Source organism: Macrotis lagotis, chromosome 5 (genome assembly GCF_037893015.1).
Source record: "Macrotis lagotis isolate mMagLag1 chromosome 5, bilby.v1.9.chrom.fasta, whole genome shotgun sequence".
Classification (NCBI taxonomy): Eukaryota; Metazoa; Chordata; class Mammalia; order Peramelemorphia; family Peramelidae; genus Macrotis; species Macrotis lagotis.
The window spans coordinates 271,451,960-271,476,513 of record NC_133662.1 but is presented as its reverse complement, the minus strand read 5'-3'; the positions used below and the strand labels follow the sequence as shown (position 1 = coordinate 271,476,513).

At 49.4% G+C, this 24,554-nt stretch overlaps 2 protein-coding genes across 4 annotated transcripts in view; one reads left to right on the top strand and one right to left on the bottom strand.

Annotated features, from left to right (window-relative positions):
* Window positions 1-8,861, bottom strand: part of MCM3AP (minichromosome maintenance complex component 3 associated protein) — a 34,859-nt gene extending 25,998 nt beyond the window's left edge. Inside the window, exons 1-7 of the mRNA XM_074189889.1 lie at window positions 8,731-8,861; window positions 6,220-7,533; window positions 5,866-6,089; window positions 4,035-4,113; window positions 3,596-3,749; window positions 2,222-2,418; window positions 1,099-1,238 (exon numbers count right to left, since the gene is read on the bottom strand). Coding sequence (XP_074045990.1) covers window positions 1,099-1,238; window positions 2,222-2,418; window positions 3,596-3,749; window positions 4,035-4,113; window positions 5,866-6,089; window positions 6,220-7,423 — 1,998 coding nt within the window. The 5' untranslated portion in view covers window positions 7,424-7,533; window positions 8,731-8,861. The remainder of the gene's footprint in view (window positions 1-1,098; window positions 1,239-2,221; window positions 2,419-3,595; window positions 3,750-4,034; window positions 4,114-5,865; window positions 6,090-6,219; window positions 7,534-8,730) is intronic.
* A 99-nt stretch (window positions 8,862-8,960) lies between these two features.
* Window positions 8,961-22,083, top strand: YBEY (ybeY metalloendoribonuclease). 3 transcript variants are annotated; one of them, XM_074189884.1, is made up of 5 exons: window positions 8,961-9,042; window positions 12,070-12,291; window positions 14,209-14,340; window positions 19,644-19,712; window positions 20,444-22,083. In XM_074189884.1, exons 2-5 carry the CDS (start codon window positions 12,082-12,084, stop codon window positions 20,531-20,533), a joined length of 501 nt encoding a protein of 166 aa, XP_074045985.1. In that variant the 5' UTR covers window positions 8,961-9,042; window positions 12,070-12,081; the 3' UTR covers window positions 20,534-22,083. The 3 variants fall into 3 exon arrangements, with proteins under 3 accessions (XP_074045985.1, XP_074045987.1, XP_074045986.1); XM_074189885.1 differs by lacking the exon at window positions 8,961-9,042 and adding an exon at window positions 9,145-11,689; XM_074189886.1 differs by lacking the exons at window positions 19,644-19,712; window positions 20,444-22,083 and adding an exon at window positions 15,225-16,634.
* Window positions 22,084-24,554: the final 2,471 nt, after the last annotated feature.

Sequence of the window (24,554 nt, the reverse complement as noted above, 5' to 3'; positions counted from 1 at the left end):
ATGCTAGGGAGGAGTTGGGCACCCCTGTAAAGCCCTGCACTGCATTTTCATCTCCCCAAAACTCCCCTCAGAACACCCATACTTCACTCTTAGCACAAAGGCCAAAGAATTGTCTTCCTACATCGGTCAGTCCGGGCAACTGTCCACTATTCTGCTGCTGCCTTTGTTGAACCCAGGATGACCTAGGCATAGGGATGTCTAGGATTTTACTGACAAGTGACCTTCTCATGGATCCAATACCTTCCCAGCCCTATCTTCTTTCCTTGATCCAAGATCTAGATCATGTAGCATGCCTCTGCCTGGATCTGGAGCGTTTCACAGGGAGCCCTGGTGTACTCCAGCTGTACGTCTGTCGAGTCTCTGCAATGCCATGAAGCCTACCCAGCTCCTTCAGCAGGGGTTCAAGCCTCTGAGGATGCCTGAAAGCACTGCCTGGGGACAGCTCATGCTGGCCACAGGCCACAACCTACTCGGCTCGTTGGGCATCTTTCCATTGCCACTAGGCCACCTGCAGGTTGGGCTCTCCTTATGTCCAATGTGACTTGTAGCCATATATATACTTAGATATAATAAGTATAAATCACTAGGGGCATGCTGCAACAGACAACATGAGTAGCCAGACGTAGAAATGGGCTCAGTACTAGAGAGGAGTAAGCAAGTGAGCTGGGTTACACCAAGAAACTGGGGAGGTCTTTTAATGACAGCAAGCTTCCACCCCCCAAAAATATAGCTTTTAATACCCATACAGCCTTCTGAGGATGCTACGTATAGCTGCCGATAATGGAATCCCAGGCTTTCTGGAAACAAAATTCCTCAAAGCATGATGTGAAGATCAGCATGAGTGTCCCCAGCCCATAGCAGAATGCCAATGATAAAGTGGGTGCCTGAGCAGTCAGTGGGCAGTTTGAGGACCCCTCACACCCAGGGCCAATGTGAAGGACAATCCCATGGGACGTGCAGGCTTCACAGTAAATACTGTGCTAAGGAGGTCACAGTTCAAATCAAAGCGAGACCCTCAGAGTCAGAGAAAGACCACATGGGGAAAGGACACCCAGAGAAATTGTCAGTCAGTGAAAACAAAGGTAGCCAGAGCCCTACCTGATCAGTTCCAGGGATCACTTCAAAAGAACTCAGCTGGTTCCTGGTTTCTCTCATGTAGCGCTCTTTCTCGGGACACATGTCTGGGCACGTCCCAACAAAGGCTTTTGCTTTATCCAGATCCGTTCTTTTGACACGAGCTAGATGATGCAGGAGAGAAGGAATGAGGACACCAACAAAACATCCCCCATCCTTGGAGAGCCTGGACCGGGCACAGACCCCAGGGTGGCTGGGAAGGAGGAAAGGTGAGTACAAGTTACTGAGCCCCAGTAGAAGACCTCTGGGCCTTGGTAACATCAGCTGAAAAGCCTCTCAAAAGGGGGAACGAGGACAGCCCCAGGCTGTACCATACAAGTCCTTGTTCCCTTGGCAAGCAGGGAAGGGCAGGGAAAGAAGGCATGAAGAACTTATCTCACATCCATTCTGTGCTGGGTACTCACAACAATATTATCCCTTAATACACCCCCCCCAGAACCAGAAGCAGACAGAGGTGAAGTGAGGAGACAAGCCCAGGGTCACCTGGCTGAATTTGAACATAGGGTTTCCTGAATCCAGGCCTGGTGTTCAGGGTGTGGTACCCTCAGCTGAGGAGATTTAGGATGGTCTCACTAATACATAGAAAATAACTCTTAGAAGAGAACTAGAACTCATTTCTGCTGTATTTGATCAGTCAAAGATGGTCCCTGCCTTCTTCCCCATTTGACTTGCAGAAAGCCTACACTGGCTATTTCCTGGGCAGCTCATGACAAAGAGGACACCAGCTCACTGGGTTTCTATTTTTCTTTCTGCACAGAGTCCTGGCGCTCTGCCAGAGCTCAGGGAGCAGATGCCTGCTCACCTCCCTACCAAGGAAGCCCTTCTGAAGCCATAAGGCTACTGGCCGGACAGACTGAGACAAACATTAAAGATTCCCTGACTCAAGGACTCTCCCCTTGCGAGCTGCATAGGCCACCCCAAGGAACACTCAGAAGTCCCTGGAGCCAAGAGACACGATGCGAACCACTACTCTTGCAGGCCTCAACAAAGTACCCAGAGAATGGACCACTTAGCTCAAGCAACACTGCAGATTGCATCAAAGTTGAGACAGCAGGGTACCTCCTCATGCCCCAACCCCAAAGCTTACCTTGCCTCATGATCTTGTCTCTCTGGTCAAGGAGGCGGTATTTGTCCTCTGACGTCTCAGCCACCGTCCCCATTAAGTTGCTGAGGGTAATTGTTGCCAGTCCCGGGTTGTCTGAGCTTGGGATCTCGGACCCAGAATCAAAGACCTCTCCTTCAAATTGCAGAGTCTTGGTAAGGCTCGATTTCTTAATGGGAGAACTGCAAAAAAAGAAAAAGGTGCTTGGCTGGATCCCAGAGCTGACTCAAGACTTTCCTGGTCTGCTCTGCATCAAGGTTTGTGACTTCCAGACACAAACAGCTAAGTGCTCTCCCCGATACAGATGGCACCCCTGGCTGCCTGTCCTCCCTGTGCAGTTCCTGGGTGAAAGCTGGGGGCAAACTGCCCCTTTGCTCTTCCTCCAAGCTCTGTTTGGTTTCTTGGGATGGTGTCCATTCATCCCCATCCACCAAGTCCTACTCAAGGGCCTCCATGAGGCTTGGATGTGACCCCAGGATCTAGAAGGCTCTCTTCGGGGGAGCAATCTGGCCCCATAACAGGAAGCACTGTTAAGGCCCTCCCTGCTTTTCCTCTTCCTATCCATTAAGTAAAGCCGTGAGGCAGCTTGTCACCGACTGAAATGGAAAGGCTCAGGATGGGACTCCCACCATTGTTCTGTGTTGTTTGAACCGGACGCAGGCAGCTTAGATCTACAATTCACCATCCCTGGCACGCATACAAGCTCTCTCTTAACTTGAAGGAGATGACAGTAGAGTGAGTAGAACAAGAAAGCAATTTATAAAGTGACGAAAGCCTTAAGAATGTTTGGAGTCCAGTCCACCCACCCTCAATTCCAAAGCCCTCAGTTTCTCTGGATGGAGGGAGAGGGAGCAAAGAGACAGGCTGGGCCAGACATGTTGTGGACATGGCCAAAGAAGGAATTTGGAAGAAGAGTTTTAACTTTTTATTCCACTGGTAGAAGAGCGTCACAAAAACCTTAGTTATTCTTATGATCACATCTGATGACCCTTTAGAAAGGAAGTTTCCTGAGCCCTGGAAACTTCAGTAGTTGCATCAGCCAACACTCCCCCACTTAGAAGGCAGGAAAGCAGAGTCCCCAGGCCTGGCTCTTGAATCCAGAATCTGTTACCTCAGGGAACATAACATCCCGTGAAATCTGTTGGGTGGGACTCCCACATAAGGCATTAAAGTACATTTGCTTTTATTTCATGGAACTCTGGAAGTTCTGAAGCCTGACTGGACAAAGCCGGCACCTCAAAACAACCTCCATAACTCCCAAGCCATCGCCTCGGGCTGCCTCCTGGGGTCCTGCCACATGGCCAAGGCAAGCACACAAGTGGTCCCTACCTGGCTTGCAAGAGCCAACCCCTCACCTACCTCTTACTCAGGAGGCTGCCACTGCCGCCAGCTGCAGCTCTCAGGAGGGGTTTGCGCAGCGGGGAGGGCTGAAAAGACAGTTCTTCACAGCTCTGACTGGCTTCCCCCTCACTTAAATTTTTCTCCTTTGGTGAAAAGTCCTTCTTGCTGGGACCTGCAGAAAAGCACCTTAGGTCAGGAAATTTCAAGGGAAGTGAGGCTCCCCAGGAATCAGACATTATCATGGGGAACAAAGGGACACCTGGGTGATGAGGACACAACCTGCAGGTCACATAAGAAGCCAGAGGTTGGCCCTGCCTATAGGCTCCTCATCACTGGACACTAAAGGGAGCCACCCTCTAGGTCACCCCACCTTGTTACCAGCAACAAACCATAGGTGCTACAGAACAACCACCCACCCCAGCATGCTATCCAACAGAAAAGGTCAGAATCAACTCACTAATCTTTTTCTTGTGCCAAAAGATGAGCACGTCTTTATGCAAGCCTTTCCCTTTCTTCCGAGCCAGGGCTGCAGACGCCTGAAAACAAATTCCAAAACCAATGAGGACAGGGCCAACTGAGGCAAAGCGAAGAGAGCAGAACCAGGAGAACCGGGAGAATGCTACTGAAAGCTGCTATAAACAACTCAGCCACTCAACGATGCTGTGATCCAAGACCATTCCAAAAGCCTCATGTGGAAAAATGTACAACGCTCCCCTGGAGAAAGAAGCCATGGAGGAAGAATGCAGACCAAAGGCTACTATTTTTCTTCTTTTTATTGGATAAAGGGAAGGGTCTTGTAATATAGCTAAAATGGAAATCTATTTTGCATAACGAACACATATAATCTATAGTTAAATGCCTTCTCAAAGAGGAAGGGAGAGAATTTGGAACCCCAAATTTTTTTAAATGAATGTCAAAAATCTTATAAAGTAACTGTAGGAAATACTTAATGAAATAAAGAGAAGGAAAAGAAGGAGATGCCAGTAAGAGCCACACAAAAAGTTGGAGAAAATCCAATTGGATGCCTCTCAAGATGTCAGGGACCCAACTAGTCTACAGAGGCAGAGATGGAACTTGGAGGACAGGGAGGACAAGTGAGTCGGGAAGGTTCCAAAGGATCAACTCACTAAGGACAGGAAGAGAGGATGACTTTGGCCAAAAGAATGTTCTGGTCATAGCAATTCTTGAAAACCACCTGCTGTGTTACAGATGGGGGCAATCTGCCTTTGACAGATGACCTACTCCAATGAAATCCTCTTAGCCCAAAGCCACTGACCCAAGGGTGCTCCCACACATCTGCAGGAGAGCTTGCTGGTAAGGGTGGCCTCATTGCATTGTTTCACTATCCCTGAGGAATGCAGAAAATTAAGGGTACTCACAGAGAAGTAGGAGGGAGGTGCTAGTTTCTTTTCCTATTTCTCCCCTCTCCCCCTCCCCTCCCATGCTGCTTATTTAAAAACAAACTGAGAACTAAGAGAAGCAGATCCAATGGTGAACCCCCAGGGCAAACATATTCAATTTGCTTTCATTTGGTGACTGGCAACTTAGGCATTGCCACTGGCTGCAGCCCAAACCAGGTCATCATAGGCACTGACACCCAGTGACCACCAACACAAAAAGGTTCAAAAGACAGCAGGAGCAAAAACACACCAAGAAATGGGCTTCCTATTCCAGACCTTTGGCACAAGGTCAAGAATTAGATGCCTCAGCCAGCAGATCATAAACCTGGCTCCTTTTGCTAAGCCCCCAAACTATGTTTTTCATGCAAAGTTCTGCTGGTCTGGCTGTAACTCTCACAAGATCATACGCACAACTCAAGCAGAATGGGACACAAGCGGGCAGTCAGCTAAATCCCAGGAGGCCGATGCAGCATCATGGGTCTCTTGCCAGGGCCTTCTCTTGGGCATCCCCCAGGCCTGAAATGCTTTCTCTCCTCTGCTCCCACTGTTGATGAGCAAGCCTTCTTAATCAATTCCAGTGCCTTTCCTCTGCTAATTAGTTAACCATTCCCTAGTTATCCTGTTTGTGCATATTTGCTTCTTGGTTCCCTCATTTAGACTGTAAGTTCCTTGAGGACAAGGCCCACCTCTTAGTTCTTTTTGAATCACCAGCCCACAGGGCCTGGAAAAGTCTATCCTATCCATGGCTCAAGAAAGGCTGCAATGGCTATCCAAGAGGCAATGGAGGCAGAGAAAAAGTGGGGGCTACTCAGTGGATGAGAGTAAGAGATACAGAGAAACACCTGATGAGAAGGGCCCAGCAGAGAGAAGCACAATGAGAGAACTCACGTGGTCAGAGAAATACACAATGGCGAGCTTCCGGTTGCGCCTGGAATAGATGCGCTGCACCTTCCCAAATCGGCCAAAGTGTTTCTCCAGGACCGCCCTGTCGTTGAGGTAGATGGGGATATTCTTACACTGAATGGCGGTGAGCTCACTCTGTGACAAGCTGCTGGAGCTGTCCACACTCTCCTTCTTTCCACGGCGGGAAGGGGTGGCCCTGCTGGCAGAGACTGTAAGGGAAGTGACCAGGAGGGAGGTGGGTCAACAGGGAGCAAAAGCCCCCCCATCCCACCCATGCAGGGAAGCCCAAAAGGGACCAAAGACAGCACCCTCCGGCACAGTCCCGATTCCAGTGGCTACCTTCCTGGCTGTTTTTGCCATCTACGTCTTCCTCCTTCAGCCTGGGGGTGGATGACACAGATGGGATACCCACTCCCGTGTGCTCGGTCTCAGGGGCCTCCAAGCCACTCGCTTCCTTTTTCGTTTCCTTGCCACCCAGGCGACCCCCTTCTTTGTTGCTCCTCAGCACATCCTGCAGCGTGCGCCCAAACAAGCCGCCACTGCATGGGCGAGTCAGGCGCGGAGGACGCTTTTCTGGAGGATGGTCTCCCCGTGACAGGAGCTCCACATCATCAGGAGCGTCATAGTCCCGTCTCCTGGGTGACCGGTCATGGTCTTCTTTTCTTTTTAGTCCTTTCACGTGTCCAGGTAGTGACCCTCCCTGGCCGCCAGCATCATCTCGCCCTTGTTTAGCTGCTGCTTTGCTCATGGAAAAGGGCTCCCCCACAGACCCTGGTGAAGTGAAACTCGCGAAGCTGCTCCCTGAACTCCCAAATGCCAGTTTGGGCCCCCTCTTTTCCTCTTCCACGTTCTGACTGGACGAAGCAGAGGCAAAAGATGAGGAGGGGGCGTTGCCAGCTGGTTTGGAAAAGGTAAAGTTTGGGCTAGCGCCGGAGCCGCTCACCCCCTGGGAAAACGTGAAGGAGCCCGGTGCCTCTGGCCCACCACCGACCGGGTGGGAGAAGGTGAAAGAGCTCCGAGCAACCTGGCTCTGGGTCTTCTCTGGCTCCAATTCCGCCCCAAAGATCGGTCGAAATGTGGCACTCTCAGGAGGCTTGAAGCTGAACTCGGACCGCCCCAGACTACAACCAGTCGTTTCCCCACTACCGAGTCCAAAGCCGGCGGTGCCAGGGAAAGCACTGAGACCAGTGGACTTGAAGCTAAATCCCGGGTCACTGGGGATGATGGATGAACCAGGAGGTCCAGGGGTCCCTGTGAGGGCAGAAGACTGGCCCGGGGCCTGGGTGGAGTACAGCCCAATACTGGGCAGGGGCGGAAATCCCATCGAAGATCCTGAAGAAGACTGATTCACCACAGAAGGCTGGGAAAAGCCAGAGGACTGTGCAAAGCCTGGGTTCTGTCCCGGACCCACATTATTCTGTCCAAAAAGGGAGGGCTGACCAAATCGAAACGGTGGCTGAACCTGAAATGTCCCCAGTGAGCCGCCAGAAGGGTTGGGGAACATATTGGTTTGCTGCCCCCCAAAAGGATTGTTGGGGTTCATCTTCCAAATTGATTATGGAACAGCAAAAGAGATCAGAAGAGCTACCAAACCACCTGCTGAGTGGAGCTCGTCTTCTGCTCAAAGTTCACCTTCCTTGCCATTCCGAGCCACTGAAAGACAGAGGTGACGGAAAATCAGGAGATGAGAGTCTGCCGGCTCTGAGCCTTTATCTTTGAGGGCATTATCCTAGCTTTGCAACAAGGAAACCTAGTTAAGTGACTCGACCAAGGTCACATGGTCTGAGGTAGGGCTCGGTGCTCTCCCACCTCCCTTTCCCCAAGCACAACCTCCCCCCAACACCACTGCTACTTGGGCACTCTGTTTTTCAATACTGACAGTAAAAAGAAAAAAACACGAACCCATAATTTCAGGCAGGAATTAAAGCCAGAGGCACGCTGGCTTTTTAGAAAACAAAAAAGGGGTGGGGGGAGGCAGGTCTAGAGTTTAGTCACACAGCCCCCCCCCCAGGAAAAGTCCTTGTATTTGGTCACGGTGAGGCCCTCCAGAACGGAAAGGGAGCCAGGGCCGAGCCAGAGCTCCGCAGGCACCAGGCGGGAGCCCGCAGCTGCAGGGGCTCTGAGGCCGGGATGGGGGCCGAGGGGAGCGGAGTGGCCCGAACTCTACGGCCAGGCCTTGTTGGAGCCGGCCGGTGCAGAAAAGCCCTCCCGGGGCAGAGATCAGCGCCCGGCACACTTGAGGGTGCCCCAGCCGCCGCCTCCATCTGCCGGGGGCCACCGTGGGGGGGGCCCTGCTCCCGGGGGCACGGAGGCGGGGGGGCACCCTGCTCCCGGGGGGCACGGAGGCGGCGGGGGGGGGCACCCTGCTCCCGGGGGCACAGAGGCGGCGGGGGGCCCTGCTCTTGGGGGGCACGGAGGCGGCGGGGGGCACCCTGCTCCCGGGGGCACAGAGGCGGGGGGGGCACCCTGCTCCCGGGGGGCACAGAGGCGGCGGGGGGCCCTGCTCTTGGGGGGCACGGAGGCGGCGGGGGGCACCCTGCTCCCGGGGGGCACGGAGGCGGGGGAGGCCTGCTCCCGGGGGGCACGGAGGCGGGGGGGACACGGAGGCGGGGGGGGGCACGGAGGCGGGGGGGGCTCCCGGGGGGCACGGAGGCGGGGGAGGCCTGCTCCCGGGGGGCACGGAGGCGGGGGGGGCACGGAGGCGGGGGGGCACCCTGCTCCCGGGGGGCAAGGAGGCCCGGGGAGGCGCATGCAGCCTCCCGCCTCCGGGGGGCCCGGGTGTCCCGGCGGGAGGAGGGCAGAGCGCGGGGGGCACCTGCCGCCGGAGCCCCCCGCCCCTTGGGCGCTCACCGCTGGCAGCGCGGACGCGGTCGGGGCCTGCGAAGCCGAGGGCAGGGAGCGGCGGCCCGGCGGGGCCATAAACAAGGCCGGACCCGGCTCGCTTCCGGCGCCCGGCCCCGCCGCGGCCCGCCCCCGGAAGCCGACCTCGCGCCTGCGCGTTACCTTGCGGGCCGTGCGCGCGCATGCGGGAGGGGCGCGGCGGGGCGGGGCGGGGCGCGTGCCGCCGAGTCCGGAGCCGCCGGAAGGAGGGGAGTCTCGGGGGCCGTGGGCAGGAGCCGGGGCGCGGGCCCGAGGCGGGGAGGCCAGCTCCGCCCTTTCCAGGTGAGCAGCCCGGGGCTCCCGCCTCCCCAGGGAGGGGCGGGGGCGCCCCCGAGGGTCGGGGGTCGGGGGGCTCAAGTGGGGCGTCCCCCGGCGTCGGCCCGGAGAGCACCGGCAAGCCTCGGCCGCGGCCTCTCGGTCCTCCTCATCCTCCTCTTCATCTGGGCCATCCTCGTCCCCTTTGCCACGGGCATGGGATGCAGAAAGCCAAAGGGAACTTCAGTGTCAAAGACAGGAGGCGTGAGCTCTTCCCGGTGTCCCAGAAGAGGCCGACCCAGGGCATCAGCCTTGGCATCCTGCTTGGACCAAGGAGTGGAGGTCGCCAGTTCGTCTCCTGCATCAGGGAGGACTGGGCATTGTTGCTTTTGCCTTGGTGTCCCCATTTTACAACTCAAAACCCCAAGACTTCCCGCAAGTGATTTGTCCAGGTTGAGGGCCGTGGAAGTGAGAAGCAGAACTGGGGACCCCCGCCTTTCCCTTGTAGTTGACCACCCACGTTTTGCAGCCTCTCCCAGAGAAAACCTTTTGTTCAGTTCGATGTCGTTGGGGAACAGCTGGAACGGTGACTACCAGCTTGGACACAGAGTCCAGCCCTGCTTGCCCTGGTATTTTCTCCGAGTCTCAGGTTTCCTATTTTAGGGTTTTTTTTTTCAAGGCAATGAGGTTAAGTGACTTGCCCAAGGCCACACAGTTAGGTCATTATTAAGTGTCTGAGGGCAGATTTGAACTCAGGTCCTCCTGACTCCAGGGCCAGTGCTCCATCCACTGCACCACCTAGCCACCCCAAGCACTAACCAAACCCGACCCCCCCAAACCAGGCATGTTCAGGGTGGTATGGCCATAGACTTGAGTTTCCTATTCTCGAGAACACAGCTTGAACTACATGACCTCTAAAGGCCTTCTGGTTCTTGATTTGATTCTAAATTGTTTTGATTGATTTGATCTAAACTTGTTTTGATTCTAAATTGTCTACCTCCCCATGTTAAACAGATGTTTAAATATCTAATACTTTTTTTCATCTTATTTGTTAGCCTCAGGATCTAGCCTCTCACCTCCTTTAAATCCTGTCATCAGTTGTATCATCCATCCCTCCTATCTGTGCTTTCACCTGCAAATGTGACAGTCTTTGCCTAAATCATTAAGAAAAGAAGTCAGCAAGCCTTGCTTTTCCCATGAAAAAAAAAATTTAGCTACTAAAAGATCTACTGTTCTCTCCATCCCTTAAAATCTGGCTTCTGTTCCCAGATTACAACTAAAACCACTATCTCCATTGACCTCCCAAAGTCCTTTTCTTGGCCTCTGCCTCTTGACCTGTTGCATCAGACATGCTGCCCTCTCTTTTTGTTCCTGGGTCTCTTGCTGGTTCTTCTTTTTCTCCCTAACACTTAAGGTAGTTTTTATCTCTATTTAGCTAAGTAATTTGTGTCTTATAAACAAAAGAAGACTTTGAAAATTAATTAAAGAAACTGGGAATGTTTAGCTTGAGGAAAGTTCCAGAGAAACCTGAGAGCTGACCCTGGGTGCCTGAAGAAGACTCAGGCTCTCTCTCTGGCCCCAGAGAACGGAACTGGAATGGATGGACAGAAATGGTAGAAAGATGAATCAAGTCTCTTTGACATAAAGAAAAACTTTGTAGCAGAGGCCTGGTGAGGCTGCCTGATGTGGTAATGAGATCTCTAAGATGGAGATGGCCTAGAGGGATTCTTGTCCAAGTGTGGTCACTGATACCCCCATGCCATAAGTCATCAGTGATGACGAAGGAGGGGAACTAGCTTGTAGTTGGAACCAGGAACATCTGGCCTGTCAGTCTCAGAATAGAAGCATGCCCCAGGCAGTCAGCCAGGAAGCTCACTCAGAATTGTTCAATGCGCAGGGCATTTTTCAAGTGCTCTGTGTTAAGAGACTAGAGATGACAATTCCTGCCTTAAGAGAGAAGGTACTACCTCTGACCTTAGAAACTCAATGCAACAAGTCCTTTTTAGCATCTTCTGTGGGCAAAGCACTCATCCCCTGTCCGCTAGGAGATTTTAGTCTATAGATATTGAGACTCACCATTAGATCCCATGACTTCTGGAGCAATGAAATGCACCCCATAGACTCAGTCAATGGATAAAAGAATTGCATTTTATCATTGGGGTAAAATCATCCTTAATGGCTGCCTAGTGAATTTTATAGGATGACCTCAAGGATAGGATGATATAAAATCACAAGAAGGTTGTTGGGGTCAGTTACGGAAGGGTCCCCCTGCCAAAGAGAGGAAGGAGGTTCTTAGGAGGAGCTGGAAATTCTCTAATTGTCCCATACCAACATGAATTCACCTGGAATCAAGAGCGTCAGACTTACTCTGACATTGAATCCAGTTGAGATGGAGACAGCTGTACGCTGGGAAGCAGAAGGGAGGCCCAAGACAGTCCCTGCCTTCCAGGAACTCAAAGTCTGCTGGGGAGGCAGAATGCAAGCCAAAAGACAACAGACCTCAGACAGGATGGATGGAAGGTAACTAAGTGTGGAGCAGCACAGTGATGCCACAGGAAAAGAGCACAGGCAACAGCAGGACTTGAGTTCAAATCCAGCCTCAGCTGTTGACATTGCCAGCTGGACCAGACACTGAACCCCAATTGCCTCACCAAAAAAAGTCTTCATCATCAAGGTGAAAGCTCCAATAAATCATTTTTGCTTTTGTTTTAAGCAATCAATCTCGTGTTTTTATTCTCTCTTCCTATTATCATAATATGTTGTGCTCCCTTGTGAATAGAGCTATGGTGGATGGTGTACAGAGCTCTGGTTTAGAGCAGACTGACCTGGATGGTGGTCAGAGCTGACTTCTTAGCCCTGAATCTTAACTTTGCCCAGGAAACTCATCACTGGACATAGTCGGTTGGTCTCTTTCTGTGTGAGAACCTTGATATAAACATCACTGAGCTCTCCCAGCTGACATGACTTACTGGTCAGGGCTATTATTAAGAAATTGTAGGATGACTTTCTAGTCTTGACTTTTGAGTTCACACATGATTCATGGTCTCCTTTCAGCCTAACCTGGAGATGAGCCTCATACTCAGAAACCTCCAGAGTGCGATCCCCATCCGAAGGGTTCCACTTCGGACCAGGATCGAGCTTCTCCGACAAGTCCTGGGCATCCAGCAGTTCGACCTGGGAGTGATATGTGTGAACAACAAAGGTATTCAGCGCCTTAATGAGACCTACAGACAGAACCGTGCTCCCACCGATGTGCTTTCCTTTCCTTTCCATGAGGTAAAGTGGATTCTTGACTACTCCCCTATTATGGGAGGTCAGGTCTCAGCTCCCAGGCTTTCTTTTCAGAGATTATTTTTTCTCCCTTTTAATCAAAAAACCATAAATAATGGCAGTGAAGCAGTCTAGTCTGGTCCTTTTGGGGCTCCCAGAAGAGGGAACCACTTCCAGGAGAGGGGAAGACTGTTCTCTGGCCTCTGTGTCCTGCTCAGCCCAGACCTTCAGGGTCCAGCCATCTTTGGAGAGAGCAGCAGAAGAGGGAGGGCCATGATGAGGAAACTGGGTCTCTTAGCTGGAGAAGAAAAGCTTTAAGGCAACCCTTGAGCTGACTTGGCCTGTCTGAAGGAATTGACAGGACCGTGAGTAAGGGCGGGGTGGGGGGCAGCAGCCTCCATGGTGCTAATGAATGCTTGATGAGTTTGTGTTCTGAGAACCCAGGATAGGCAGGCTTCAAGGAAAGGAAGCCTGTTTAGCTCCAGTTTATTTCTTTTTCTTTTTAAAACACTTTTTCCAATTACATACAGAAATTTTTAAGTATCATTTTAAAAAATTTTGATTTCCAAATATTCACCCTCCCTCTTTCCCCTTTGCCCCTCATTAAAGCATAAGCAATTGGATATAGTTAATACATGTGCTGGCACACAAACCATATTTTTCTTAGTCAAGTTGTAAAAGAAAACATAGGTCCCAAACATCCAAAGTCAAGAAAGTCAAGAAGAAGCCTGCTTTGACTTGCATTCAGACACTATCAGTCCTTCCTCAGGAGGTGAAGAGTGTTTGTCTTCAGGAGTCCTTTGGAGTTCTTGGCTCCTTGTAGCGCTGACAATGGCAAAGGTTGGATGGCTGAGCATCGTAGAATATTGCTGCATCACCCATGCTGGCCTATGCCCCCCTCTCACCCCAGAGCCGCAGACATTTCCTGCCCAAGTGATCTTGGGCTGGAGCACTTTTCTGCCCGTCCTTTTGAGTTCTTCTGCTCCAGAATTCACTTTGAGGTGAAGTTTCAAGTTTTTTGGAGGGGATTTGGAGAGAGCAGGTGCATCCCTTCCATTCATCCTCTGGTTTCTTCCTTCACCAAAGCACCCCCCCTCCACCTCAGTCAGAGCCATGTGTCATTTCCTATTGTCTGTTTTTATTGGATTTGCCTTTCATGTTTGTCCCCACATGTGCAGGCTAAAACAAAAAGGTATAGGACAAAGAGTTAGGGAGGAGATGAAAAGGAAGGGTTGAGAAGACATAACACATCAGGGCAGATTGTGAAACAGCAGCTTCCCACTGGAATAGGGCAACCCATTAGTTGCAGAGCTCTTCCTGCACCCAGGAGGTTTTCTTCAGGCCCAGCACATGGGCCAGTGGGGGGGGGGGGGGGAATGACACACATACCTGTCAGACTTTCTTCTTCATTAGCAATTTCTCACAGTTTTTGTAGTCTCCTGCCCCCTCTGACTTTCCCTTCCCCTCAATTCCATAGGTAAGGTCAGATCCAAAAGATGATGAAGGAAAAATATTCCAGTTTGCCTTGGGGGGGATGTGGGTAAAAGTCAGGGCTCCCCCTTGGATAGAATACTCTTACCTCACCACATAGGACATGGAGAAGGGTTAAGAGCCACTCTGCTTAAACACTGGCCCCCTCTCCATAGCACTCCTACCTCTACGAGGAATCTTTCTGTGAAGTGGATGACCCACTCACACATACAGAAATTAAGAACCCTAAGAATGAATGTCTGTTCCCTTCACTTGCCTGAGGCCTGGTAACCAGGAGGGAGCCCCCTGATCCCCCACATTCCAGCCCCCTGGTAAAGAAAAGTGGAACCTTGTTCTAGGGGGGGCTTCCCAGTACAGGGCTGAAGAGTGGAGGAAAAAGAAGGGCTCATACTGATGGGGTGACACCCATGGGCTTTGTCTCTTACCTGGCAGAACCTGAGGGCAGGGGCAGTGCCACAGCCAGAGGACCCAGATGACTTCAATTTGGGAGATCTCTTTCTGGGCGTGGAATACATTTTCCACCAGTGCCAAGAGAATGGTGAAGATTACTATGATGTTCTGACGGTAAGTGGAGACCTGGTGACCAATCCAAGGTCCTACCTGCCAGAGGCCCCAAGGGGGAAAGGCAGATTGTGGATGCCAAGAAGATAAGAATTCAGGAGGAGGCCACGCAGGCACTGAGGACAAGGGTGTGTTCTCCATTTGGTCCCTGTTCTTTCTAGACCCTTACAGAGTAGGTCCACAAGGAGCCCAGAGTGAAGTAAGGGATGGGTCTCACCTCTGGGTCTCCATTGGTTGCCAGATGAGCCCCCACAGTGCCCCCTCCTCAGTCTCCACCTTGCACCTTGTGGATGCCTCTACTTCTATAGGTAAATAGGAGGCCAATGACAGACAATCACATCGGATGGTGTCTTGAGGCTGGACTCTTGTCTGAGATGTAAGTTGTTCTGTGGTTATAAAACAGCAGGAACTAACAGCATCAATTTTCAAAAAGGATCCATCATTCTTTTTTCCCCAGTTACATGCAAAAACAAGTTTCAACGTTCACATTTAAAACTTTTCATTCTGAATTCTTTCCCTTCCACCCATCCCCTTTTTGAGAAAGCAAGTTTTTTCTTCTTTTATGTGAAATAGCTTAATCCATTCTGATCTCCCCCTTTCCTTTTCTCCCAGTCATAAAAAACATTACCACAACAGTCATGTTGTAAAAGTAAATAAGCTCCCCCCAAAAAGAAAAACCTCCAGAAAAATACAGTGAAAAGAAAAAAAAACCTGCTTCAGTCAGTCTCCAGACCCCCTGAGATCTGTCCTTGGTGTGGAGAACATTGCTGAGGAGAGGCAGGTCCTGCATAGTGGATGGTTATTTGCTGCTACTCTGTAGCCAGTTCAGTTCTTCTCCCTGATACTTTGTATCTAGTCATTGCTTGTTGATTCTACTTTGTATCTAGTTCATTGCCTGGTTGCAACTGAAAACGTCCTGTTCAGCATTGCCCATAACAGACCACCGGTTCATCTCTGTTCAGCCCGGCTGGGCCTCCCCTCAACCTCCAGCTCCCCACCTCCAGAAGACAGTGCTATAACTATTCCTGTACCTGGAGGTCCTTTTCCTTCCTGTTTCTCCTCTCTTCTCCAAGATGGACCTGGCAGTGGCATTGCTAGGTCAAAGGGCAGGTATGGTTTTATAGCCCCTTGGGCAGAGTTCCAAATTGCTCTATAAAATTCTGGAATCCTTTCACAGCTCCTCCAACAGTAGTACACTGATGTCTCATTTTCCCAACATCACCTCCAACGTTGGTCATTTTTTATCCTATTAGCTAACTATATTTCCCTCCATTCTATTCCCCTCACCCCCATCTAGTCAATTCTCTCTCCATTCAGCCTGTCTCTACTCAAAAAGTCTTTTCATCTGACTACCCCATCCCACAATCTTCCCTCTCATCTATCACCTAGCCTTTTTTTCCCCCTTTCTATACCCCCTTTCTCCCATCCCTTTCCTAATTTCCTCTAGGTTAAGATAGATTTCTTTAGCCATTTGAGTGTGTTATTCCCTCTCTGAACCAATCCCAAAGAGAGTAAGACTCACTCACTTCCCCCTTCTTCCACTCCACCGCAAAAGCTTTTTCTTGCTTCTTTTATGTGAAATAGCTTAATCCATTCTAATCTCCCCCTTTCCTTTTCTTCCAGTACATTCCTCTCTTACCCATTAAGGTAGGTAACTCCATCTTTTCAATATATCTTAAATATTCAACTCCTACCTGTGCCTTGTCTAAACTAAATTATGTTCTTCTCTATTGCCCTAATAAATGAGAAAGTTCATGTAAGTTAACAGTATCATCTTCCCATATAGGAACATAAACAGTTCAGCATAATTGAGCCCCTTAAGGTTTGCCTTTCCTGTTTACCCTTTTAATGCTTCACTTGAGTCTTATATTTGAAGATTAGATTTTCTGTTCAGCTCTGGTCATTTTTTTCAGGAAAGTTTGAAAGTCCCCTGTTTCGTTGAATGTTCACCTTTTCCCCTGAAAAAGGATGTTCAGTTTTGCTGAGAATTGATTCTTGGTTGTAATTCCAGCTCTTTTGCCTTCCGGACTATCATATTCCAAGCCCTATGGTCCATTAATCTAAAACTGCTAAATCTTGTGTTATCCTGACTGTGACTCTATACTTGAATTATTTCTTTCTGACTGCTTGCAATATTTCTCCTTGACTTGGGAGCTCTGAAATTTAACTAAAATATTCCTGGCAGTTTTCATTTTGAGAACTCTTTCAGATGTGATCAGTGAATTCTTTCAGTTTCTATTTTATCATCTGCTTCTACAATATCAGAGCAGTTTTTCTTGATAATTTCTTGAAAAAGGATGTCCAGGCTCTTTTTTCTTTTTTTGGTAATAGCTTTTAGGTAAACTAATAATTTCTAAATAGTCTTTCCTGGATCTGTTTTCCAGGTTAGTTGTTTTTCCATTGAGCTATTTCACATTGTCTTCTAATTTTTCATTCTTTTGGTTTTCTTTTGCTTTTTTTTGATTTCTCACAAAATCATCAACTTCCCTTTGCTTCATTCTATATTTTAAGATAGTATTTTCTTCAGTGAGTTTTTGTATCTCCTTTTCTATTTGGAAAATTCTGCTTTTTAAGGCATTCTTCTCATTGACTTTTTTGGATCTCTTTTTACTTTCTACCCAATCTGGTTTTTTTTAAAGATGATATTTTCTTCAGTATTTTTTTGTGTCTTCTTCACCAAATGATTGACTTGATTTTCATGATTTTCCTGCATCACTCTCATTCTCTTCCTAATTTTTCCCTTATTTGATTTTTGAGCTTTACCATGGCCTGTGACCAATTCATATTTTTCTTCAAGGCTTTGGATGTACAAGCTTTAACTTTGTTCTTCTGAGTACATTTTTGATCTTCACAATCATAGAAACTTTCTGTAATCGAATTTTTTTTCTTCTGTTGTTCATCCATTTCCCCAGCCTATGACTTGATTTTAATTCTTTGTTAAGGTGGGGCTCAACCTCCAGTGTAGAGAACATATTGTTCCAAGCTGTTGTGGTTTTTTTGCAACTGTTCTCAAAGATACTTCTAGGGTCCTGCAAGTTTTCAGTTCTTCCAAGGTCTTCTGAGAAGTTTATACCACTCTCCTAGTGTGCTGTGGTCTACAGATCTAGAACTATGGGGAGGGTACCTGCTCCTCTGTAGCAGTAAACTCTGTTGTGCTTCTGCTCCTCTTCCTGGTACTGGGACCCCAGGCTGCCACCCAGATCTGAGTATTGGCAAAGCCACAGAGTCTTGTCTCAGGGATAACAAAGAGATCCCTGTAGTCCCCTTCTGACCCCCATACCAATTGTGGGTTGAGACCTATGGAGGCAGCTGATGATGATGATGATTATTCAGTGACTTCCAAGACCTTCTCCTGGTCTGCTGGGATTGGGTCTGTGCTTCTGAGGCCTGCACTGGACTATGATGCTCCTCTCTCACCTCAGTGCTACTAACCTTCCAAATTGTCCTTGGCAATCCCTGGACTTAGAGATCTAGAAACACCACTGCTACCACACCCAGTCGCCCAGTTGTCCCAGGACAGCCCAGGCCGCAATGCAGGTCTTTTCTAACCCTGGAGCAGCAGACCCTCCCACTGATCTTCCAAGTTCTCTTGGGCAGGAAGATTGTTTCAATCTTTTTGTGAGTTCTGCCTTTCTAGAATTTGGGTTAGAGTCATTACTTAAAGATATTTGGGGGGCGGCTAGGTGCTGCAGTGGATAAAGCACCGGCTCTGGAGTCAGGAGTACCTGGGTTCAAATCCGGTCTCAGACACTTAATAATTACCTAGCTGTGTGACCTTGGCAAGCCACTTAACCCCATTTGCCTTGCAAAAACCTAAAAAAAAAAGATATTTGGAGTGGTTTGGAGGAGAATACGAGAGAGTCCCAGTCTTTACCTTCATCTTGGCTCCACCCCAGGATCCATCACTTTAACACCCTCCAGACCTCCAGGGCTGTGTTGAGGAAGAGAGGATGCAGCCTCAGCCTTGCTGGTCTCCCTCTAGCCTTTGGCTCCATTAAAGGACCCAAGATGGGGGTCATAGCCAGTGCTGATGACAAATTTGAGGGCCTCAAGGCCAGCACTGTGAGAATTAGCAAAAGAGATTACTCCTTTTTGCCACTGTCATGACCTCTGAGACCTCTGCAGAGCAAGAAGGACACCCAGGAAGAAAGCAGCTGCAGCAGCTTCCTTCATCTCAGATGCCAAGAACATGAAGACCTAACGGACTAGAGAGGCCTGCTCTGTCAGCCCCCTTCCAGCCCTTGCTCCTCCCATGTTCCCCCTTCAGCTCTCCTGTGCTCCCCTCTGCAGACTTTCCATGCTCCCCCTCTTCTCCCATGCACAGCAGGACCTTGTAGTAGACCCTTGGACTGTCAGATATCTGTGCCCATGGGTGACCCATGCTTCAGCAGATAACAGGTCCAAACCTTAGAGAGAGAAAATCCAGGGCTGGGCCTCAGGATCCTTGGCATCTGGCCCCTGCAGACCCTTTATGCTGCCATTGGGTTTTTCCAATGGTTCTGAAATGTCTTTGGAACCTGCCAACCTTCTCATGTAGAAGAGTTGGGTTTTCCCCAAGTCTTCTCATGTCAATAGCAGGGGGCTCAGAGAGAATATCAGGCCCCCATATTTGACCCTGGAGTCATTAGGAGCCCCCAAAATTTCCCAAGTGGAGGAGAGATATGGTCATAGCAATACTGTGAGAAGGTCCCTTTGGCATCCAGATGCAGGGATGGGAGGCAAGGGGACCACTGAGGAGGTTGTCATCATAGCCCAGGTGAGCAGAGATAGGGACCTGAGGCAAAATGTTATAAAGGTATAAGGGAGCCTTGGGAAGAAATCCAATAAGGGTGGTGAGTGCAAGAGAGGAATTAAAGGTAAGGCTGAGGAGTGGTACTCATGCAAGCCATAGAAAAGGTTGAGGAATGAGAACATCATGGACATCCAGGTGGCACAGTGGATAGAGCTCCTGGCCCAAAGTCAGGAAGGAATGTCAGAGTTCCAATCTGGCCTCTGCCACTTTATAGCTAAGTGACTCTGGACAAGTCACTTCACCCTGTTTGTCTCAGTTTCCTCATCTGTAAAATGAGCTGGAGAAAGACATGGCCAACTGTTCTAGTATCTTAACCAAGAAGTCCCCAAATGGGGACATGACTCTACATCAGCATCAGGCTCCAGGCCTGCTCCCCCCAAAATAAAAAGGGATGGGACTTTTTCCAGCTTAGCTCCTTTTAATTCCCTTGATACCATGTGTTTTTTCCATGTAACAAATGGATTAGTATCTGCTTGCATGTGGCCCATTGAAGGTGTCTGGGTTTCTTCGGCAGGTGACAGCAGCTCATGGACTTTGCCATTTGCTTGGGTACAAGCACGGCACACTGGCAGAATGGCAAGAGGTAGGTGACAGAGGTCCAGGTCCCACAATTCCTCAACTCCTCTGTAGACCCTGGCTCAAGAAAAACCCTTTAAACAAAAACAGCATATTGCACTACCCAAGAGGTTAACCTTTCTCTAGAGGTGTCTTCCACATTCCTTCTCTTTGTAATTCTGTGGGGGGGGGGGGTCCTGGGAGAGAGACTCCCCAGCCTTTATTGTCATTGTTGTCATCCTTGGCTTGAGGGACTGTCTGTGGGAAAGGAGCTCCTGACCGAAGAGCCAGGAACCAAATCGAGGTGGCTCAAAATATGTTGGCGCCTGTCAGCAGGAGGCAGCATCCAAGGTCACTATGGCTCCCCAGGAGCAGCTTTGGGACTCCCAGGGGCCCCCCTCTAGGCTGGCCTGGCACCATCTCACATGTAGAGAGTTCAATTTGGGAATAAAGGTAGTTACAGAGGAGACACAGAATGTAAAATTCCATTCTGAGAAGGAAAACCTCTTTAATGAAAGATAAAATGGCTGAAATAAAGTGCTGGAAGTCACCAACTTCCAAAGCAGCCATGGCAGGAGCCAGGGAGCCATGAGGCCCAAAACCAGACCGGGTCACACTTAATGTCAAATCTGCTCGAGATGCTCCATCTCTTGAGCCTGCTTTACCCACCTCCACACAGGAGCACTGTCCATCTTGTAATCAATGAAACATGCTGCCCTCATAGAAGGTTCTTAAGCTTTCTTCCTGCCTCTTCTTTAGATGTACCACAAAGAAAAGCTCACTCTGGAAGCACTGAACAGGATTGCTGGGACCAATCTCCAGCCACTGACCAAGAAGCTTTTTGAATAATCACCCCCCCCCCCCCAAAGAAACTAGTCTAGCCTGGAGCTCAGACCCAGAAGGCCAGAGAGAGCTTTCAGGATGCAGAGTGACCAGAAGAGAAGGGTGGGAAGAGACGCCAGACTTGGATGAGAAAGGAAATCAGAGAAGTGGAGGGAAGCCAGGGGGGAGAGGTGCTCCCCCAAAACGGCTGGGGCCTGGACAGAGGAGCCCTGTCAGCTCGGGCCAGCCATCTGACCACAAGGGTGTCCTGTGAGCCCCACCTTTCCCCAGATAGGTAAGAATATTTCTCAGGACATTGTCTCCTGCATCAACACTTGTGAGCCATTGGGACCTAAGTCCTGCTGGTCAGGTGTCCCCTAGCCTCAATGGGCCAGCGGAAGCCCCACTGCCCATGACTGCAGGAGAGTTCCTCCAGTGGTAGCCACTGGATAGAGGACAGTCCTGAGGGCCGCTTCAGACTTCAACCATTCAGGAGGACTTGGACGTGGTATCTCTGGAGATGGTGGCAGCACACCTGTGACCCCAGTAGCTGACATAGGACACAGAAGAAAGGGGCGGGAGCTTTCAGAGCTGAAGGGAAGCTTTGAGGGCCATATGGCCCAATCCCCTCATTTTGCAAGCAAAGAAACCACAGCCCACCCATATGACGAGAGGTTTACCAGAGATCACAGAGGCAGAAGCAACAGTGCCAGGGGTGGGAAAATGCAGGACCGCATTGTCCAGTGAGTTGATCATTTTGCAAAAACAACAAGCTTGACCCAGGCACGGAGGACCCAGAGACCAGGTGCTGTTAGGGATTTTAATCAAATCCCAGGGTCTCATGGGAGACCCTGCATCAGTCAAAAGCTAAATGTCTTTCAGTCTGCTCAGGTGACCAAGCCAGGGAAAGGCTGCGTGTGAAATTTTAATATGAGGATTGTTTGGCACGGGCAGCATTTAACTTGCCACCTTGTCTTTATTCCCAACTGAATACAGCATCACAGTCGCACGGATGTTTATTAGGGGCAGTCAGGCTTCAACACGAATGGGGCTATTAATGTCAAAGCTACAAATCTCTCAATTCTATGAAGCAGTTTGAGGAAGGAGAACGTGACATTAAAGCTTTTCACACATTTCTTAAAATTCATCCCACTTGAGTCCCTTTTTTCCTTTTTCTTCACAAAATCAGAGGTCTCCCAAGTCTCTCAGAGTGGACAAGTGGAACTGATAAATCTCATCTTCATCCTTGGTGGTTTTAATGAGCTTTTCTAAATACTTCAGTTTTTTCCAACAGAATGGCGTCAGCCTTCTCCACAGAGGGCTTGGCTTCCAACCTTGTAGCCTATTGGGGAAGAAGAAAGGAATAAGTGAAAGAGCTGGGCAAGGGGCCCAAAGATCCCAGAGAGCTTGGGTTCAGAGACAGCATGCCCAGCACTGGGAGCTAAGGATGGACTGGTTGGGCACCTTTGTGCCAGAGCAAGTAGGTGGCAAGACCTGAGTGCCTCTTTTTTTAATTTAAATATGTTCAAAAATCCATAGAAATGTGACAGTGGCAATAAAATTGCATTTTAAAATAGCATTCCATGTCTTCTTAGTAGTCATTTTCACATTAGAGTTGCCACATATTTAGTGACAGAGTAGACATTTGACTAAATATTTAAATTTCACAAACAAGAGTTAATAGTTGTTATGCTTCTAAAATTAATAAGAATAAAAACAGCTTAGCCACCCCCAGCCAGGCTCCAGAACTAGACTATTGCTACATAAAACCACTAACAAATACTTGATAAATTAAGAATTTTTCACCAAAGCCAGTTAGCCACCAAGAAGAATGTGGACACTAGCACTGTGGCCTCCCAGAGAGGATGCAGTAGTCCTGTTCCTTGGCCCCATTTTTGTTGTTTAACAGTGGAATGTGTACTGTGCTTCCTATGACCCAACACCTCCAAGTTTGTTCACAGAGGGCAGAAATAGAAGGAGACATCAAAGAGCAAAGCGGCCCATGTCTGAACCCTGCGTGTTCACCATTATGTGAAGATTGGACAATAACACCACAGGGGAGAAAGCTGAAGACCAGGGCCCAGAACCACTGCAGTGAAGCCCCTCTTGAAAGACTCAGGAGCTCTCAGCTGGTGTCTCTGCCCTCCCTTGAGAGCGTTCTCTACAAACCAACATCCTCTTGAGGCAGTGGCCCTGCAGACCCTGCTCACCTAAGAGTGCTCTGGGGTGGAGGAAGGGAAATGGCCAGACAGTGGAGGTCTTGGCTCAGCCAGCAGCAGAGCTGGTCCTCAAACCTGAAAACAAGGGTGGGCTGAATGGAGTTGTGGACACTCTCACAGGTCACTGTGCCTCCCTCCCACATTTTCTTTCCCCTCTTGGGCCCAGCAGTTTAGAAGGCCATGGCCTGGAGGTGTTGGATGACAAGCAGAGGAGCTATAAGTGGCCCTAGCCAGGATAAACTCTGGGGAGGGGGCCACAAATCTAAGAGGAGCTAGGACCTTGTCAGGTTGCTCTGATACCCTTCCTCAGGGGTTGCTCCCCATTAGGTGCTTCTGCCTCTGGCTCTCTGACTGCTCTGCTGCTGACCTCAAGACCCCAGAGCCAACTCACTGCCCATTATTGTTCCCTTCCAAAGTCTACTCAGGGGCCCCCTCCCAGATCCCCACATCTATAGACCAGTACATCTCCTGAGGGAAAATTGATGCTACTCCTGTCATCACATCCCAGCGCCAGCACCAGCACCATACCTGGTAAAAGGAGGAGCTAACCCAGTATGGACGGGACTGTAGCTATTTCCACCCCCACAGGCCTGCTAACCAGACTTCAGGGTTAAGTCTGGCTCTGGCCCCTTTGCCAGTAGTCACTTTCTGCTTTCCTCCTCCCTTTGTATGGTACTCAGCAGATGCTCCAGGAGGCCTTTCTGCAGGAAGGGCACATTAGTCCAGATGTTGGTCCTACCAGGAAGAGGAGAGGTGCCTGCAAAATAGTCCTCTTCCAAGATGGAGGACACTCTTGGGCTGACCTAGAAACCAAATCCAAACCGTTTATAGCAGGAAGCCACAAGAGGGAAAGCAATTTCATAAGTGCTTCTCTCAATGTCTATTAATGACAAAAAAAAATTGGCTTTATTCAGGGTGATTAACTCTGATAATGCAGGAAAAGCTTCCTAGCATCCTAAGAGATGTCTCAACAGCTTCCAGCGGTGTTGGGCCCCCTTCTTTAGAGGTTTCAAGTAGATTCTGGATGGCCACTTTTGGGATGGGTTATATTATGAGGTTCCTTAGACTGGGAGTTGGACCAGCTGGACAAATCCTTTCCAATTCAAATTCTGTAATTCTGAGAAATTCAGAATTTCCTGAGTGCCTTGGGAGTCAACTGGTCAACAGTTTCTCCAATTAGAGGGGGAAAAAAGAGGGGAAATCAGAGAGCTATCACTAAACACTATGACCCTAAGAAGAGTTCCAGAGCCAGTCTGTAGAGGTAATCCTGTTGTCTTTCTAAGGGGTGACACATCACCATCAATAATGTCTCTGGGGCGGCTAGGTGGCGCAGTGGATAAAGCACTGACCCTGGAGTCAGGAGTACCTGGGTTCAAATCCGGTCTCAGACACTTACTAATTACCTAGCTGTGTGGCCCCATTGCCTTTGAAAAACCTAAAAAAAAAAAAAAAAGAAAAATAATGTCTCTGACTTTATCTATATTTGGATAATTCTTCTTTATCACACAAACTTCCCAGAAGCATCAGCCCCCTCACCATTCAGGATTCTCCCTCTGAGTTCATGGCTTGCTTCCATAACGTCTGGCAGACAAATTCATTGAAATGATCCTTATAAAAATATACGTTAATCTGCCCGTCACTGGTCATGGCTCCTGCAAAAATACAACAAAGCCAGGCAGAAGGTTCAGCCTTGCCACTCGCTTCATTTTAGTGGGTCAGTACATCTCAAAAATATGATTAGCAAATACTGAGAGCTAGAGCTGGTCACTCTCCTCATTTAGGGATGTTTTTAATTAAATTTTTTTTAATCCACAAAATTTGCCATTTCT

Coding starts and splice junctions, on each gene's coding strand:
- YBEY (XM_074189884.1), top strand. CDS start 12,082: ATGAGCCTCATACTCAGAAACCTCCAGAGTGCGATCCCCATCCGAAGG. Junction 12,292..14,208: donor TTTCCTTTCCTTTCCATGAG/GTAAAGTGGATT, acceptor CTTACCTGGCAG/AACCTGAGGGCAGGGGCAGT. Junction 19,713..20,443: donor CACTGGCAGAATGGCAAGAG/GTAGGTGACAGA, acceptor CCTCTTCTTTAG/ATGTACCACAAAGAAAAGCT.